Below are 19,093 nucleotides of genomic sequence, written 5' to 3'. Positions count from 1 at the left end.
GCATTTTCTCTCTGAAAATAATGACTAGAGAACTGAATATGATGGGCCAGTAACAAAGTGAGAAATAGGTAAAATAAAAGAGCAGAAGAGATGGAAGCTGATCTTCCATTCACTACAATCCTGTAAAAGGATAATACTGCCTTCATTTTCTTGCAGCCCTAATGATTTTGATGTATAGTAATTAATATAATTACTTTTTAGGTCATAATGTTTGAAAACTCAGTTGTTTATCATAGTAGTCACATTTAAAAATCCAAGATAGTAAAAGCAAACTATTTGTGATGATACAGTAAAAACAATGCAGTAAAAATCTAAAATACCTCTAAAGCAAGCATTTATCTCTATTACCTTTCAAACTTACTACCTAAATACGATAATGTGAATATGAGCATTGGACTATTAAAATAAAAGCAGTGTAACAATTTGTGACAATGTATCAGTTTAAGAAAAATATATGTGACTACAGAATAGGAAACATGGTAGTGATACAATTTAGTAAAAAACATCTGAAATATTGTTTGAAAAACCTCTATAATACAATAAAAAATGCATTAAGGTGAGGTCTGGACCCACTGAGTTTAACGAGACATTTTCTACTGTTTCCAGTGTCAGGGTTTTGTCATACAAATGCTGTAGCGATATAACCACGGTTCCCAAACCAGGAGCAATTACTGTGTCTGTTCAACTTGCACTGGGCACGTGCTGCGTTAGCATTTCTGTATCTTAGCCCCAAGAATTTCAAAACTCCCCACAATTTGCTTTGAGACTAATGGAATTTGAAGATATTTTTGTGCTACATATCCTGACTGATTGACAAGGGAAACAACCTGGTGCAGTAGTCACCCGAGCCTGACATTCAGATTTAGTATTTTGAGACTACAGAGTAGTAAATACTTCCAATTTCTATGCCCACTTAATGCTTCCCATGCTGCAGTCAGAGGAAATCTCCAGTCCTGCCCCAAATGGCAGCTTCTCTTCCCCAGCAAGTCCTACGTACGGCTGCCACGGCTCCTTCGGCAGAACACAAAGCACCCCACAGTGCTTCCACTTACAATAGACACCAACAGAGCCAGAGGAATCTCTATTTGCAAAAATGCACAGAAAATCCTCTTTACCTGAAGAACAGGGGAATGTAGAGGATACAGATTTTTCCCCAACCTCCAGGCTACGTACTCTGGATGGGTGTGGATTTTTGTACATGTCCTATTTTACCACACTTCTCATCGTCTTTAACCTCTAGTAGCTCTGCAAATCAGTATGTCTGGATAGCACAAAGATTTTTTTTTTTTCTCTTGAAACTCAAGAAGACTCAAAGAGCAAAGATAAACATGAAAAATGAGTGCCTAGGTAGAAATGCTGGTATTGGGAGTCCTAAAGTGGAACTGACTGGTTTAGAGACCACTCTGTTGGAGGAATGATTTCCCTTGAGATGAATACATTTGGATTTGCCTGGTGCTGAGTGATTGGAAGTGGCTGGACACAGCTCTATTTTGCACCATTATTTGTAAGCTCTGTGGACTCCAGTGTGGCTCTGTGGAGGATATAGGTTAAATCAGGATGGAATTTTGTGTGCCAGCATTAGCAGAGCTTTCAGAGCACCTGTAAGCAGACATAAAGCTGCTTAATTCAACCTGGCGTACTTTCAATCTCCACACTTTCAAATGCAGTTTATCCTTGGAGTAAGTCAGTGGAAACCCTGTTAGATCTTTTAGGCTCCTGGTGAATCTAACCTAATGTTTACTATGTCTTAGAAACTTAGAATCTTTTTATGTGACATCTTAGACCTGATCCTTGCTCTTAAGCATTTAAAGACTGACCAGCGATGCTGGACTACATTTAGGACTATTCATGGAAGAACACATCTTAATCTTCAATCTTTATCTTTCTGTTTTGTAGAATGTTGTATATTGCTTATTATTTTTTGCACCATGTGTTATTCATGTCTGATGACTGCTAGAAACGTGGGTTTCCTCTCCTATTTCTTGTATAGGAATATTTTTAGTTTCATTGACTAATAAGGAAAGTCAGGTAAGTCTGGCAGTAATGTGGCAGCTGTATCATCCTGCTTCTCTTTTGCAGTGTGCTCGACTACAGAATGGAAGTACTTTCTTTAAGACTGATTCATTCTATGGCATTTGACTTCACTTATCAGTGGTACAGCCACTCATTTGTCAGTCTGTGGCTAACAGACATCTCTATACTCTGATTTCACACGCACAGGGATGTTGTTACTGCAGGGGATAGCATCTGTTTTATAATCCTGTCTAAATGGCGCTGCCAAGAGCAGATCACACTTGTAGATACAATTCATGCTGAGAGAGTTGGCAGTCTCATTGATGACGAGACATAACTCACAAAATTGTAAGAATAGTGGCGAAAAGGGAGAGCAGAAGTTATGTACACTACAACATTTTCAATTTTTTTAATATTGAGATGAACAAAACAGACATGAACAGCCACCAACATTTCCATTTAGGTATTTATGCCCGACTTGCTATATGACTAAGGAGACTCTACTACATGAGTCTTTAAGTTCCTAGTTATAGAATCTACTCTTTGCTCTCAACAGAGGATAACTCTCAGATGTCAGACATACTGAAATTTCTTTGGACATCCAACCAATGGCTGCTTCCTAGTCTGGTTTTCAGGATGTTATCTGTGCATGAATCTGTTTATCCATCCTGATACAATAAATTATGAGCCTTTGGTTCAAAACCAAACGAAAGGGCAGTAGATGTTTCAAACACAATTGTCTAAATATTTTCAAAGTATGTGATTAGGCTCAGGAGAAAGACCTAAATTAATGCTTCCTCTAAGAGAAAGATGTGTTGAACATTCTCTTTAGCAGCAGTTGCCTGGTCATTCAGCACACTGAAGCACCCACAGTGCCCTTTCTTGTCTGGTGGGAATGTCATGGGACAGAGGAAATTGGAAATACTATTGTTGGTTTTGGGGGAAGCAAGGGTATAAAGGATTTATCTTCAGGAAAAAAAAATTGCTTGTTACTTCTGCTAGTTGTGAAATGACTTGATTCTTTTTAAATCAGTCTTCCTCAATTACCCAAGGTAAGACAAACTTGACCATGAAGGTAGGAGTGATTGAGACCCATCACTCCCATACAATTGTTCCCAGCGTGGTAGTGCAAGACACCAGTGAGGACCCTGGACCAATGGACAAAGGGGAAAACAGGTATGTCAGATTTACCATTTTGTGTCTGTTTGGTTATTTTTCGTTGATAATTTGGATGGGATTAACTAAGCACAGATACTTGCCATCATCTAACTTTTTTTGCCCTCTATTAATAAATTAAGTTTTTAAGATTGTGATACATTGCTTATTGTAAATATTTAGAAGATTAAAATCTGTGCTCTTTCAATATCCTTAGATAACTTAGATAACTTTCAGCAGATATCATACAACTGTGTTGTTTTGCTGTTCCCTAGGCAATGGTATCTACCCGGTGCATTTGCACGCTACAATATTAACAACAATAGTAATAAAGATGAGTAAGTATCTTTGCCATTTCATAAAATGAGAGTACTGCAGTATTGGTTGTTTAAGCAGCAATGAAAAAGAATGATCTATATCTAATCATTTCTTTATAAGCAGTTATGTCATTCAAGTAATTCTCTTTTGAGATCAAAAGAGACTGCACGTACATTTGAACTTCATGCACATCAATTATGATGATCATTCTCAATATCAAAATTATTTGCATTATGTCTATTAATTTAAAATAAAAGTATTTCTATGTGAATACAATAAGCAAAACAGTTTTTGAAGGCCAAACACCTAAGTATAATGTTATCCTTACTGAATTCAGATGATTCTAATAAATAAATGTGGAAGCAACGGCTATGTGCATCCCATGAGACTATCATATTTTTCTTTTCCTTAGAGAGAAGAAAAAGAAAAAAGAAAAGAAGAGGTAAGACAAAGAGTAATAATACTACTATTTCTAAGACATTTAATTTCTTTCCAAATATGTTTTAACTTAGTCTGCAACAACTGAAAATGTAAATCTATTTCTTAGCAAGTCAGAAAAAAAAAAGGATGGAGAAACACAAAAGAACAAGGAAAAAAAGGAGAAAAACAAAAACAAAGACAAGTCCAAGAAGAAAGAAAATAAAGAAGAGTAAGTATTTTTCATTTAGGTCCTGCTATGTTAGTCTAATAAAATTGCTTTTGATGTAAACCCAAATCCATTCATGGACATCCTGTAAACAAGATGCTTATACCCTACTGAATGAGCATACAGACTGCGGTTTTTCTCCCTAGAGTAGTTGTTCTGATTTAACTTCATATGTGGACAACAAAAATATGCATGCATGGAATTGATCTGAAAAAATTAATCAAGAAAAATCTCCTTTGGATTCTGATTATTCAATATTTTTTGGATAACACCCTGCAGCAAAAGATGTGCCAGTGTAAAGCAATCTCTTCCACGCATAAGGGCACCTACAAGCAAGTAAACTCTTCTATGATCTAAAAGTTCTTGCTTTACCTTTTGTTTGATAAATTCATAATTTTCTGGCCAAGGAAGAGAAACTTAAAATAGTACAGTAGGAACTTGTGTTGTATGATTTCACATTCTTTGTTTTCTTTATGCAAACTACGCCTATGTTTCATCTTTCTCAGAGCTAGACTTTTCCCAGTGAGAGAGGCATGATTTATCTCACTTATTTAAACATTTGTAGTCACACAATCATTTTCTTTTTTGAAAGATGATCAAATCAATTATGAGACAAGACAGCTAATTGGGTAGGAAACAAATTAATTTTAAAAGGTTGAAAATACATGTGCCACTATAAGCTGAAGTGGGACTGCCAAGCTGATTTTTCTCAGGAAAATTTAGATTCTAAAGTTTGTGTCCCAAGTCACACCTAACAAGCAGCTTCATGTTCTCCGTGCATTCAAGCAAGAAAGCTTAACTTTAATAAAGACCATTTATTTTACAATAACAATTTCTGGAATGCTTCATTCCTCAACTATTGTTATGTGTATTTTAAGTCTCTCATTAAATCTCCTTTTTTTTCCTGCCTATCACTTAGGAAGAAGAAAGATATTTTCATTATTGATCCAGCAGGAAATATATATTACAACTGGTTATTTTGCATCACAATGCCTGTCATGTACAACTGGACCATGATTATTGCTAGGTGATGTCCTCCTTTAATGACTATATAAAACTTCTGGCAAATTGTAATATGCCTAAATAGATAAAAAAATTATTTTATTCATCACTGATTTCATGCAAGTATTTAATTTTCATTTCATGGTAATTTACTTTTGTCTTTTCCTATTCAGAGCCTGTTTTGATGAGCTTCAGCACAACTACCTAGTGGCATGGTTTATCATTGATTACATTTCTGATGCCATCTATGTTGCTGACATGTTTGTACGGACAAGAACAGGTAACTATACTCAATGATTAATTATTCCTCTTCATATATTTGTGTCAGGTGGTTTAAAATATTCAGAATACTACTACTCTTATCATCTGGGTACCCTTGATGAGGTGCAATAGTGAAAAAGACATTGAGATAGATCTCTAAAGCCTGTCATCTGTGACCTGTAAAAATAGGAGAAATTCTGATTATTACTCAAGGAATACATACATAAGCCAGGCATGAGGTAAGCTAGATACAAGCTGTTCTGCCTGCAGCTGACTCAACAAGACAAAACAAACATGCAATGTGGCCAAGTGAGGATCAGGGGTTCTGAAAAGTTAGCACCTAAATCTGGATTTTGTATTTAAGGAGATTCAAGTATTTGCTTGATTTTCAAGACCATTGAGCAAGGAAGACATCCAATTAACTTCAGCTGCAACTGTTTATTTTAAAATCTTATCCTACATCCAGAGCTATTGAGTGGATACACTCAATATGGAACTCAAATTCCTATGTTCAAATTCTTTCCCTCATTAACCACCCTTCCTATAGCGTGTGGAGCTTTTGGGGGGTTTTGCGTTTTTTTTCAGATGTTCAACATAGTGGAAAAGTGGAGGGAAAGAATCAGAGCTAGAAATGTTTAATTTTGAAACCTGTATAGTTTAGCTCAAGCTGAACCATATAGCACTAAGTTGAATATTTGGAAATAAGAAATGGCTTATTAAAAAGTAAGAGAAGTTATGTACCATCTGGAACTTGCACCCAAAATATTTTTCAAAGTAGATTTGGATTGACATTAAACACAACACAGTTGAAGTTGGAACATTTTTTATTATTTCCAATTTGATTTTAGGTTACCTGGAGCAAGGTCTTCTGGTGAAAGAAGAACAAAAGCTTCGAGAGAAATATAAGACATCTTTTCAATTCAAATTAGATTTTCTGTCAATCATACCAACTGATCTCTTATACTTCAAGTTAGGACTGAATTACCCAGAATTAAGAATAAACAGACTACTCAGAGTAGCTCGGATGTTTGAATTCTTCCAGCGAACAGAAACGAGAACAAACTACCCAAATATCTTCAGGATCTCTAACCTTGTCATGTACATTGTGATTATTATTCACTGGAACGCCTGTGTGTACTACTCGATCTCGAAAGCCATTGGATTTGGGGCTGACACATGGGTCTACCCTAACACCTCCGATCCTGAATTTGCCCGTCTGACTAGAAAGTATGTCTACAGTCTCTACTGGTCAACACTGACCCTGACTACTATTGGTGAAACACCCCCTCCTGTAAGAGATTCTGAGTATTTCTTCGTGGTTGTTGACTTCTTGGTTGGAGTATTGATTTTCGCTACCATTGTTGGTAACGTGGGTTCTATGATCTCAAACATGAATGCTGCCAGGGCAGAGTTTCAGGCAAGGATTGATGCTATCAAGCAGTACATGCACTTTCGGAATGTGAGTAAAGACATGGAAAAAAGAGTTATAAAGTGGTTTGACTACCTGTGGACAAACAAAAAGGCTGTGGATGAAAGGGAAGTCTTGAAGTATCTGCCAGATAAACTAAGAGCAGAGATTGCAATCAATGTTCACCTGGAAACACTAAAAAAAGTTCGGATTTTTGCAGACTGTGAAGCTGGTCTGTTGGTTGAACTGGTTTTGAAACTCCAGCCACAAGTATACAGTCCTGGAGACTATATTTGCAGAAAAGGAGATATTGGGCGAGAGATGTACATTATCAAAGAAGGCAAGTTGGCAGTAGTCGCTGATGATGGAATTACCCAATTTGTGGTCCTAAGTGATGGCAGCTATTTTGGAGAAATCAGCATTCTTAATATCAAAGGTAGCAAAGCTGGCAACCGAAGAACAGCCAATATTAGGAGTATTGGATACTCAGACTTGTTTTGTCTGTCTAAAGATGATCTCATGGAGGCTTTAACAGAGTATCCAGATGCAAAGGCTATGCTGGAAGAAAAAGGCAAGCAAATCCTAATGAAAGATGGGTTGCTGGACATTGAAGTTGCAAATTTAGGAAGTGATCCTAAAGATCTGGAAGAGAAGGTCACCTACATGGAAGGAGCTATGGACAGATTACAAACAAAGTTTGCCAGGTTGTTGGCTGAGTATGAAGCTGCACAACAGAAACTGAAAAAAAGACTTACACAAATCGAGAAAATATTGAAGCCAGTTATAGAGCAAGAATTTGCAGACTTAGAAGAAGGAGATCCATCCACAGATAAACCTGGAGTGTCAAAAGCAGAATAAAATACTGGAGGTTGCCAATAAGACTTAGGGTCAAATCCTGCATGGGGCTGAATACATTAATTTCTAATCTTTGTAGGACCTGACTATTAATTATGAAAAATTATTTGTTGAGGTAATGTCACTAATTTTCTACAAGCAGCATATATTTGGCAGGTTTCGGAAAGAAAAAGAAGAATCGATAATGAAGATGGAAGATAACATCTTGCTCTCGCACAAACAGGTGGTATTATCTGTTAATGCGTTATGTACTCTTTATGTAATACCGCTCTACAGCAAATGCATTCAATCTATATACAGTCATATACTGGCAAATATTGAAAGTTTTGCTGACTATTTTAAAATAATTTCTTCATGTCTACTTATGGAAAGAAGGAAAGGTTTGGTAACAATTATCTTAGCTGAAGTCAATATAGGCATGAACCATGATACTAAATTTGTGTATAAACAAACACATTTTAATATCTATTGATTAGCATAAGATTAATTAAGTATGGGATATTATATAAAGAACTAGGTATATCTACAATGCAGCTGTGAGTATTGAAGGCTGTAAGATTTGGAAAATATTATTACCTCATTGGGTCCACCTTGGCTGATTTGTTGAAACCTAAGTGGGCAGTTTTAAATGGTCCTTTTTCCAGGATATTACATACAAAGGCTGGAATAGAGAGGGGAGAAAATACAACTTTTTGCAAGCATCGGTATGACAAATATGGCTCAAAATCTAGCTGTTCTTTCCACAATAATAGCAAATACATAATATTGACGACTGTTCTGCTCCAAGTAGTCAGATGGCTGCTGAACATGGACTACCAAGTTTTTAAGTCTGTGCTTAAAAATTTTTATGTCCCTAATGTAACAGTTGTGGATGCTGCAGAGTGCAAGGGGCAGACACAACAGAGAGAGGCCAAACTCTCCCTACAGCGTCTTCTGTAGCTGCTGTTGGGGAAAGAATACGACGACTAAGTAGGTTATTTTTTCACTGATAGGGTATTTCTTTATTCTGTTCATGACTACTACTAAGATAGTAAAATCTGCTGTTTCATATGTCAGATATGTTTTCAACTGCTTTAAGAAGCATTATTTCCTTGGAATTTTTCCCTAATTTATGTCTTTTTCCATTGGCAAAAATTGGGTTTATTAGTTGTGGTCTCAGCTGGATATTTTCAGCTGGGTATTTTCCGTAGACTTTGATCATACCCACTTAACATTGGAAAAGTTTGATGATAGAGAGTGAAGAAAGGGACTGCAAGGAAAAGAATGGATAATTCTGTATTCAGGGCAATTTGATTATCCCAGGCAATTGGACTGCCACTCTTAAAAAATACATATGTAAATATTACTATCACTTGTTAATATATCTATACTTTCATTCTCCTTAAGAAGATGGAGATATTATAAATTGGATCTTTTGTAAAGTGCATTCATTTCTGGTTGTTTTATTTTTTGTAATGTTGATAGGTTTCCAGAATGCCAGAGATCTATAAATAACTCCTCATTTCACTGCAAGGATTAAATGTTATGAAGGAATTAATGCATAGGATATATATGGAACAACAAGGATAAGTGTAAATATGAAACAGCTGTTCATTCACTGTTGATCCTGTGCTTTGAATGGCAAATGGCGTAATGTGCTGGTGAGGGGAAAGAGTATGCCATCATTTCACTAAAGACTATCCATGCACACAAGAACAAGCGTTATTCTGGCATTTAACTATATTGTGAATGCTGGACTTTGCAATCAGCATTCTTCCAATTAACGTCTTGAATATAATTTGCAATCTGTATGGCAGCAGCATCCTATAGGGCTGCGTCATATTTCACTAGGCACTTAGGAAGCACTTTTCTCCTTCGTCGAAGAGTTTAAGACTTTGTATTAGATAAATGTGTGATGTGAGTTTTAATTAATAAAAGCAGAGATCTACTGTCCATATTTTTTCTTGTATTGATCCTTCAGTCTGCAACACAAGTTGTAGTCACTAGGTGTCTTTCTTGAGAATAAAAATTATTTTTGAAACATTTCAAAATAAGCCAGAAAACCAGCACTGACCTGCAGTAGTTTACTGTTTTCAGACTCTTTATTTAAAATGTTGTACTATTTAACTTTTATAAACATGTATTTGCTGAAAAAAACCCTGAAATGCAGAGTTTCCTCCTGGCATGGCAAGACAGAACATGAGTGCTATCAGAAAATGTCAATCAAATTTAAATTATTTCAACTTGCATTTATTTATCAGAACTTTTCAGGAGGCACATAGGTTCCCCAATATATATGTCCGTGCAGTAAAACCTGGATATTACTTCAGTAAAGTTTCTAAACACACTTTTTAAATCTCTCATACTCTGAAGAAGAGAAGCTGTGAGGAAAACGCGCCCAACAGCCGCACACTGCAGAAATGGCTGCCAGAAAAAGAGCTGAAGCCGCTGCTTCTGCGGCCAGAGCTGCAGGCACAAATAAGTGCAAGTATTAAGTAATAAAGAGATGCCAGCCCGGGCGTTAGGAAACATTTTTCTGATTATGAAGGGCGGCGCAGGCCCCCCCCGGCCACCGACGACCCCTCCACAGAGGACTTCAAGCACCGGCCGGGCGAGGCCGGCGGCCGCGTGGCGCCCCGGTGCACGCTGGGTGCTGGAGTCCCCGCAGCCACCTCCGCCCCGCCCGCGCGGGGAGCGCTGGGAGCTGTAGTCGCGCTGCGGCGGGAGCTCACCGGTGTCCCTGCCGCCGCCACCGCCGCTTCCGGACGGAGGGGCCGGGCCGGGCCGGGCCGGGCGGGAGAGCTCGCCTCGGGGTGGCTTCAGCCGGGGGTGTGAGGAGGGATCGGCCTCCCTCCGCCGTCCTTCGCTGACTGGCGGGGGAGAAATGGAGGCGCCCTGGCGCCAGGGCGGCCGGGGCCGGGGCCGCGCCAGGCCCGGGGACGGGCTCGCCACCCGCGCTGGGGCGGCTGCCCGGCCCCCGGCCCCGAGGGCCCGCGGCGGTGCCTGCGTTGCGGCCGCGGGGATCAGCGGCGAGGGGGCCAGCGGTGAGTGTCGTGTCCTCCCCCCTACCCCGGCCCGGCCGGGGGCTGCAGGGTCCCGGGCTGCAGAGCCGGCTGTGACCCGGAGCCCCGCCGGGCTTTGCGGAGCCCCTGCAAATGCCCAGGTCGGGGCTCTCCCCGGCGTCGCGGGGAAGGGAGGCGGGCGGGGGGCGCTCGTGTGGCCGGCGGGCCCCGGCCCCGCTCCGTCGCTGCTCGGCGGTAGCCAGCCGGCGCGTCGCCGTGTGCCGTCTCCTGCCCGCAGGTGCCTTCGCGGGGAAAGCGCAGAGGCCTCGGGCAGCGGGCTGTGTCCTCCCCAGGGCGCGCAGTCAGTGCCCTTCGAGCAGAAGAGTAAAGTATGAAGTAAAGGATGAAGCAGCTGTTTTTCAGTACGGTCGGAAATATTCAGGAGAGTGCTGCCCGCTAGGGACACGCGGTAGGGACCCTGGTCAGTGTGCCACATCGCCCCGGTCTGGGAGAGGTGCGGGCTTCCTCGTGCCCGAGGGTTGCTGTGAGTGCAGGTTAACGCTCATGTAATACTTCGCAGGTAGAGAAGTGCCAACTACTGAGCTCTTTTAAGTGGCAGCATAGTTTCTTAAGGAAAGCCCTAAAACTGAACTTGACGGAACCCCACTAAATATATTGGGTGCAGTAGTCTTATATGGAAAATTAGGAGGTGCTTAAGACCTGTGATCTGCTGAAGACCTTTGCATCTCCGTGTTCTGTTACCTTAAAGGCACTTTGGTTTATTATGAACTCCATTGTTATACAATTTTTTTCTCCATGTGAGAATCTTCCTCTATTTCACATGCAATAACTTCAAAAAAAGCTTATATTAAAATACCCTGTCACTTTTAATGTCGCCAGCTGTGAAATAGCATGAACCCACTGTTGCAATAAAGACTTGTTGGATGGAGGGAGATCAATACAAGTCATAATTTTAAAAAGTGCCAAAAGCTGCGAGAGGTATGTGTAAGGGTATCAGCAAATTACAACAATTGCTCTTGTCAAGAATTGCCTGATTTTTTTTTTTTCTTTCTCCCTCATGCTATGAAAGTTGTGTTTGTGTGGGATGTGTGTGTGGGGGGATTTAAGTATCCTTTTTGTAAAGCAGCATTATAGATGCATATATTCTAGTATGTTTGGTTGGATTTGTCAGCAGTAATTGACAGATAATAATTCCTGCTGTGAATTTTATGGATAATGCGCAGTAAAGAAGAATATACAATTTATCTCTTCTTGTGTGGTATTGAAAATGTAGCAACGTACTGCCCTTAAAAACTTACTATCAGCAAGCTCTTTAAAGAAAAAGACAGTTGAAACTATATAGAACTGAATGTGATGTTATGATTAACTATCATGGTGTTAATCATCATTATTCTGTTCTCTTAACAGAATTATCTTCACAGAAGAAATTTGATGAAATTAAGAAGGCGAATCAGGCTGCAGCAAAAAAGCTAGTTGAAGACCAATTTAGTTCCTCATCTGAAGATGATGATGAAGATGCTGAAGTAAAACAAGGAAAGATTTTGGCCAAAACATTTACCATTTACACCAGTCAAACTGGTAAATTTTTTTCATTTATTGACTTTTATTTCAGTATGTAAGCATAAACAATGCTGTATTATTGTCTGTGTATTATAATTTTTCCATAATTGGAGGGAAAGCACTTTATTCTGATGTCTTGTATTAAAAATATTTATTCTCAGCAATGCATGCTGGTAGTACTTCTTGCTTTTTTGTGCAGAATCAATGGTATAGTTTTGAAACTATCTTAAGTACTTTTAATAATGTGGTTTTGTAATAATATATGACTGGCCTCTGTTCAGAGAAAAAAAAATATTTTTACAGCAGTCTCAACATGTACAGAATAGCAGATCAAACATTACTGATTGCTTTAAAAATCTTTATACATTAAAGATGGAGATGCAAGTGAACTGGAACGTACAAGACAGTACATGAATGAAGCTTTTCAGTCAGGGGCTATGACATGTCTGATCTGCATTGCGTCAGTTAAGAGGAACCAAGCTGTAAGTATTTTACAGTATTCTTTTAGAATAAAGCAAATATAACTGCCTGAATAACTTGTGTTTAATTATATTACTAAGGTAATTCTTGGGATTGATAGTTTTAAAATAATAAGAGTACTAAATGCAACATTCGGCATCTTTGGATTTTTCAGACTCTTGAAGAAATAAGTGTTTATATATATGAGGCTTATAATCAGAATATGTATTTTTTGACATATATTTGTTATTGTAATATAAAATAGTTATTTTTAAATTTTAGAGGGTAGCAGATGAAAAGAAAGAAGTGCAGGAAGGCCAGTGCTTGCAATGGTGTATTCAATAAGCTATGTTGTAGCAAATACCAAAGCAAGAAATACTAGGAAGTTAGGAAATATTCCTGTTTGATTTATAGCAAGGGAGCCAAAGTAAACTTTGCTGCTCCAAATGCTGATCAGGTGAGAGAAGGGTGGCATGTCTGAGAAGATTGTCTTATTTCATATAGGTACATTTTTCATGGGAGAGATTGCAGGACAAACCTTTTTTACTTTTATTGTTATGTATCAACTTCCCTTTGATGTTGACAGGCCCAACCCTGTTTCTGCTACAGTTACTTGAATCAAATACATGTTTGCAACTGGATGTTTAACATTAAAAGAAACAAAAGTGCAGAAAATCTTTAACTTCTTATGCTAGATGTACATGAACTACAAGTATCCAATGAAACTGTAGTAATTAACTTTTTTTAGAAAGAAATGCAATATGTTTTGTATGAATTCTTAACATACTTAATCCATATTTTTTCAGACCTTAACGTATAAGTTTAGCTTGATTTTAAAGTTCTCTGTGTCTTGATAGAGTTAATCTCATCTCAGCAGAAGTGAGATGATTTGGCAACTTGGAAGTCTTCTTTTATAATTCAGTGGTTTGTTAGTTATCTTGAATCTGTAACATTTCAGCCAAGTGTGGTTTTTTTACTTAACGTCACCTGTTTAGCTTTAGTTTTGGGAAGTTAGTTACACTACTTTTAGAAACTTATGTCATTGACTTTGTCCTCTACAAGTTAATGGGGAAATTCTCTTTGTTTTCACAGTATAATTTTATAACAATGTCATAAGTTATTAAAAAAATAAAGAAATTAAAACTTAAATTTTCTACTGGATTTCTCTTATAGTCATTCTAAGCTGACAATTTAAGACATCAATATATGGAAAGTACCAAAGTCATAAAACTGCATTTCTGTTATTTAAATTGCTTTTCAGCAGCAGGCTGATATTCTAAGCAAAGGATTGTGATTTCACTCCAGAAGTGACAAAGAGAAGTACACTGTGAACAAGAACTTAAAGGTTTAGTGATGGAGAGAGGACACTGGCCAAATCAACTCTTAAACACATTTGCTTTTAATTCTGTTCTGTTTTATACTTCTCTTGCTCTTTGAACAAAAGACACTATGTTGAAAGCCACACTTCTAATCAAATCTTTTTTGTACTAGCATTGTATGTAAATCCTAAAGTTTGAAAGGGGGAAAAAAATCTTCTTAGTACTTTTACTACCAAGATGTCTAGAGACCTAGAGTATGGGACAGGGAGAGAGGTGGTGGGAGAGCTGGGCTTGTTTAGTCTAGCAGAGAGGAGGCTAAGGGATGATATGATTGCAGCCTCTGTCTACTTGGAGTTGTGAAGGTGGCTAAAGCCAAAGTAATCTTGGTGACAGGTGGTGTAATAAGGGGCAATGGCACAAACTGGGGCCTGGGAGGTGCAGATTGGGTACTAGGAAGATAGTATGACACTTGGAGCAGGTTGCCCAGGATGGCTGTGGAGTCCCCATCCTTCAGGGTTTTCCAGCTTTGCTAGACAAAGCTGTGACTGAACTGAGTTAAGCTGGCAATAGTCGTACTTTGGGCACAAGGTTGTGCTACATGACCTCCAACAGTGTGTTTAAATCAACATTTCTATGATTATATGAGTATTTTGGGCTCCATAAGCCTTGGCAAAAACTTCCCACAGCAGCAGGAAAAAAGATTATACGTATGAATCTTTAACAGTAAAACTGTCTGTATTAGTCCAACGATAGGTATAATTATCTTTGGAAACCCATTTTTAAAATGGAAAAATAGCAAGCTTGTATTTCGTTAGATATTACAGATGTTCATCAATGGAAACAGAAAGAAACCTAATATAAAGCAATTGGCACTTGTATCTGCTCTTTAGGTCTGGAGCTGTTGTGGATGCTTTTGTATATTTCACCTGGTGTGTATCCAAAAGTGGGCCAAGGACAGCCTTTTCCTTGTGTCTTCTCCTTTGACGGATGATGATTTTGGGAAGAAAGATTATCCCTGGCCATGGTGAGCTCTTCATTGTACATTTACAAATATACTTTTATTGTGAAACATATATGGACTGGAGTTACTTTAGAAAGGAATGATACTTGTAAATGACATGCACACCCAAAAAAAAAGCTTAGAAGACTGACTTTTCTGTTGTTTTTCTGAAATATTTTTAAGTTTTCATTAACATGATTCAGGAATACTTCACAGTGATATTAAAAACCTGCTGCATCAAATTTGTTTTAACCTCTGAGAAGGTAACTTACCTATTATCTGTGTCGGCTTCTTATATTTATTTCTGAATGGGTTTATGTATTTGTGACTTTTAAAATAGGCATCGTGAAATAAACTAAAAAAAAAAACAGTTCTAAAATAGCAAGATTTAGGGATTTATTAAATTTTTTTATAGTCTCTGTATAACTCAAACATTAAAGCCAGTCTTTAAGTTTTACATGAGATTGTATAAATAAGAAGGTAATATTGTGGCTGCATGAATAATGAAGCTTGTTTTTTCAGGAGGTTTGTGTCTGAAAGTTCAGTCAAGGTTTCTCTGTGCATGTTTGTTCTATGCTTTATTTGCCCAGCTACTTTTATGTGGAAACTTGTAGTAATATCTTTGAGACAGAATCCTCTGTCAAATTTGGTTGAAAGTGTGTGGTGGATTCAAAAGCTCTATTAATGTGGGATCTCAGAGAGCAGGTTTGCTTATGAAATACGGCATAAAATTGTTGGCTCACAGCATCTCAAGTTGATAATGCTTATTCTACTACAAACTAGTTTTGTGTTTAAGCATAATGTTTATAATGAAAAAATTTCAAGGTGCATGGTATTTTATTTAACATTTAAGCACATGATAAAACTGTGCAGTCACTATGGAGAAATGGTTTATGGCCTTTCATGTATTATATAGGGGCAAATTTACATTTTATTTGATAAAAATGAGTACATAGGTCTTTCAAAGCCTCTTTTCTTCTCTGAGGAGGAGCTCCTTGTCTGTTGTCTTTTCCCAGTGTAGCCAGAAATGGGAGCTGCTTTGTTTTTCCTTCCTTGTGTTGCCTCCCTTGGCCATGGCTTGGACCTGAAATCCTTTAGGGCCTGTGGCACTAACAAGTTCCAGACCTTTGGTGCCTATATACCTTTAGGAATAATGTATCTTTTAATATCTGACACCATCAAGGGTAACAAATAAAAGTGTGCATCTTATAATGTCTAAGATGCTGAACTGATACAGTCTAAAGTCTTTCAGATAAAATTTTAATTATTATGCATAGTTTTAATAGCATCACTAAATCTTGTTTTACATAGCTTATAAATTGCTACTGGTAAAAACCTGTTTTTTAATCTCTTTTTTTTTTTTTTAGTGGTTCTGTTTAAGTAGGTTAACTCTGTTGCATATATTCCTTTGGTATTGCTTGACAAAAAAATTGTTCTGTATGCTTGCTACACTGATTTTTTTTTTTGTATATATTCTTTGAGAAAAAAGATTGCAGTGATAGGACAATTCCTTCGACATTCTAATGAGTGTATTGTAAAATCTGACATATAACAAGACCTTTATTGTATATTGTAAATTTAATTATGATGTTGTTGGTTACGATAGGTGTAAAAATGTTAATTGGTAGCCTGGTAACAATCTTGGGAAACTGAAATGGTAAAAACTGCTTTTCTTTTTAAAAAAATCTTCAAAAAATTTTCTTTTCACTCCCTTTTTCCCTTGTTGTAGTCCAAAATGTAGGTTTGAATACAAACGGTCTGAAACTCCTAGTAGGTATTACTGTTACTGTGGAAAAGTGGAGAATCCAACACTGGACCCATGGCTAGTGCCTCACTCCTGTGGTCAGATATGTGAGAGGGAATTCAAACCTTCTTGTGGTCATAAATGTCTGCTGCTTTGTCATCCAGGTAAATCCATTGTGTCTCTTGGTTGTATGACCTGTATTTATGTAGCTGTTACACAGTTTTACTTAAAATCTGCTAACTATATTTAAAATTCTCAGAATAAACCAGATGTACTCAAGGCTGCATTTGCTGAACGGCCATTAGCGAGGTATTCTTTTTCCTGTACTTAGGACCCTGTCCACCTTGCCCAAAGATGGTCACAACAACCTGTCACTGTAAGAAAGCTAAACCAGTGCCCCGAAGGTGCAGTGCCAAGGAATGGTCATGTCGCCTGCCGTGTGGACGAACATTGCTGTGTGGACAACACACTTGCGAGAATTCCTGTCACGCAGGTAGACCTGCCTTCTTAAACTTCAGAGGATTAGTTGTTTTAATTGTTAAGGTACATCATTCTTTTGCAATTCCTACTCTCGATGTCACTTTGTAATTACATGCAGGAGATTGTCAGCCTTGTCCACGAGTCAGTAAACAACGGTGCATCTGTGGAAGACAGACAGCAGAAAGACTTTGTGCAAGTCCTCAGTGGCAGTGTGATCAGGTATGTTGAAGCTGTCCTTTTTAGCTTACTTCTCATCTTTATAAAAATTGATTACTCAGCATATTAAGGATTGGAAAAACTCATTCAGTAAGAAAATAATTTTATTTTTTAGGTTTTGAAAGTGCAATCAGAAATGTAAGCAGCAGTGTTTGAGAATGGATCTACTTGGTGGCCTAGTTAATTTCTGACAGTAGTTAAAATGTCACTATTCAGGAATTGTGCTAGGGTTAAGTTAGCAATGAATTTAACCTTGTATATTCTGTGTTCTTGTACTTGAGGTTGAAACTTCAGCTGCTGTCTTCAAAAATAAGCATGAAACCACAGCTTAGTACATAAGAGTTTCATGCTTATTTACTTCTAGTGACTGTAACAGAATGAAAGCTTTGTGATTCATTCTTTGAAGTATATTTGCAGCTTATTCGTAGGACCAAGGATATGGATTGACAGACTGTAAAAAATAAAAATAATTTAAAAAATTAAGTAGCGGGGGAAGGTTGCACCGAGAGGTACTTGGTCATTATGATCCCAGTAAGAAAGGCACTCAGCCCCTGTAAAGTATCAATTAAAATGCCATTTATTTCAGCTAACGCTGTAGAGAAAGGGAGTATAATATAAATAATAGTATGGCCCTTTAGATGCTGGGAACCCCAAGCTGTGCAGCATTGAATGGGCCTCTGATCCACGTGCAGCATGCAGTGTAAACCCCATCTGTAGAAAGGGTTACCCCATTTTGGTCATTGAAGCTATTGTAGGATTTTGCTACAAGAAAGCAACTATGTTCATCATTTTTACTGTCAAACAGAAAGGATGCTCAGACGAGAAATTCTTGCTGCACTTTTAGATAAAGGCAAGGACATGCAGGTGGCATAATCACTGATACCAAGTGGGAGCTGCCTCCAATCTCCTCTGCTACAATAAGTTTATCCTGTGGCCAAGGTATATGTGCAGCACAACACAGGCCTGAAGGCCACGCTGTATGTGCAACACCGCACAGGCCTGGGACTACTCAGGTTAACTGTTATGTGAACCACTAACTCCTCAGTATACAGTGGTCTTCCAGTCAGGATCACTGCAGGAGTGATCAGTTTTATTTGGCGAACTCAGCGAATGTAAGATTTGTTAACAAAATTCGGAAAAAGTTAAATTCCACCCAGACATCTCTCACCCCTAGTTTTTCCCCTTGGGTTGCTTTGCCTTGGTATATAGTTCTGTTACATTGCATTCACTTGGTTTCTCTGAGTTTTGCAGGTGTGTGGGAAACCTTTGCCTTGTGGTAATCACACATGTGAACAAGTTTGTCATTCTGGTCCCTGTGGAGACTGTCCTCGTTCTGGGAAAAGGTCCTGTCCATGTGAAAAATCAAGTAAGCTGCTTTTTTTTTTTTAAAGTAAGATAAATTTAGAAAACAAGTCATCCAATCTTTGACAGTCAGTAGTTCAGGTTAATTCTGCAGGACAGGGTCCATAAAAAGTTCTTACAGTGAACTGTGACAGCTTATATTAACTCTTTTGCTTAATTCTTTCAAAGCTTTATTTAGTACCAGGGGTTTAATTGGCCATGTGAATAACTGAGTAATTCTAGAGACGCTTTTAAAGAAATGAGAGAGAATGGGCATTTGAAGTCATATTACACAGTGCATTTTTTTCTAAATA

General features: G+C 38.1%; 2 protein-coding genes across 2 annotated transcripts in view; both read left to right on the top strand.

Moving 5' to 3' along the window:
• The first annotated feature begins 3,082 nt into the window (after nucleotides 1-3,082).
• On the top strand, nucleotides 3,083-7,661 carry CNGA1 (cyclic nucleotide gated channel subunit alpha 1). Its single transcript, XM_072862513.1, has 7 exons — nucleotides 3,083-3,210; nucleotides 3,444-3,506; nucleotides 3,899-3,928; nucleotides 4,034-4,135; nucleotides 5,052-5,159; nucleotides 5,308-5,414; nucleotides 6,244-7,661. Exons 1-7 carry the CDS (start codon nucleotides 3,083-3,085, stop codon nucleotides 7,659-7,661), a joined length of 1,956 nt encoding a protein of 651 aa, XP_072718614.1.
• Nucleotides 7,662-10,352: 2,691 nt separating this feature from the next.
• The window catches only part of NFXL1 (nuclear transcription factor, X-box binding like 1), a 50,656-nt gene continuing 41,915 nt past the window's right edge, over nucleotides 10,353-19,093 (top strand). Inside the window, exons 1-8 of the mRNA XM_072862350.1 lie at nucleotides 10,353-10,681; nucleotides 12,068-12,238; nucleotides 12,593-12,702; nucleotides 14,889-15,022; nucleotides 16,728-16,906; nucleotides 17,074-17,235; nucleotides 17,341-17,441; nucleotides 18,690-18,804. Of these exons, the coding sequence (XP_072718451.1) occupies nucleotides 10,522-10,681; nucleotides 12,068-12,238; nucleotides 12,593-12,702; nucleotides 14,889-15,022; nucleotides 16,728-16,906; nucleotides 17,074-17,235; nucleotides 17,341-17,441; nucleotides 18,690-18,804 (1,132 nt within the window). The 5' untranslated portion in view covers nucleotides 10,353-10,521. The remainder of the gene's footprint in view (nucleotides 10,682-12,067; nucleotides 12,239-12,592; nucleotides 12,703-14,888; nucleotides 15,023-16,727; nucleotides 16,907-17,073; nucleotides 17,236-17,340; nucleotides 17,442-18,689; nucleotides 18,805-19,093) is intronic.

Source organism: Ciconia boyciana, chromosome 5 (assembly GCF_034638445.1).
Source record: "Ciconia boyciana chromosome 5, ASM3463844v1, whole genome shotgun sequence".
Classification (NCBI taxonomy): Eukaryota; Metazoa; Chordata; class Aves; order Ciconiiformes; family Ciconiidae; genus Ciconia; species Ciconia boyciana.
The sequence above is the reverse complement of the archived record's forward strand: the minus strand, read 5'-3'. Positions and strand labels throughout refer to the sequence as shown.

What these genes read in the sequence shown, in the direction of transcription:
- CNGA1 (XM_072862513.1), top strand. Translation starts at nt 3,083, where the DNA reads ATGAAGGTAGGAGTGATTGAGACCCATCACTCCCATACAATTGTTCCC. An exon ending in AAGAAAAAAGAAAAGAAGAG is followed by an intron (nt 3,929 to 4,033) that starts GTAAGACAAAGA and finishes TCTATTTCTTAG; the next exon opens with CAAGTCAGAAAAAAAAAAGG. An exon ending in GTTTGTACGGACAAGAACAG is followed by an intron (nt 5,415 to 6,243) that starts GTAACTATACTC and finishes ATTTGATTTTAG; the next exon opens with GTTACCTGGAGCAAGGTCTT.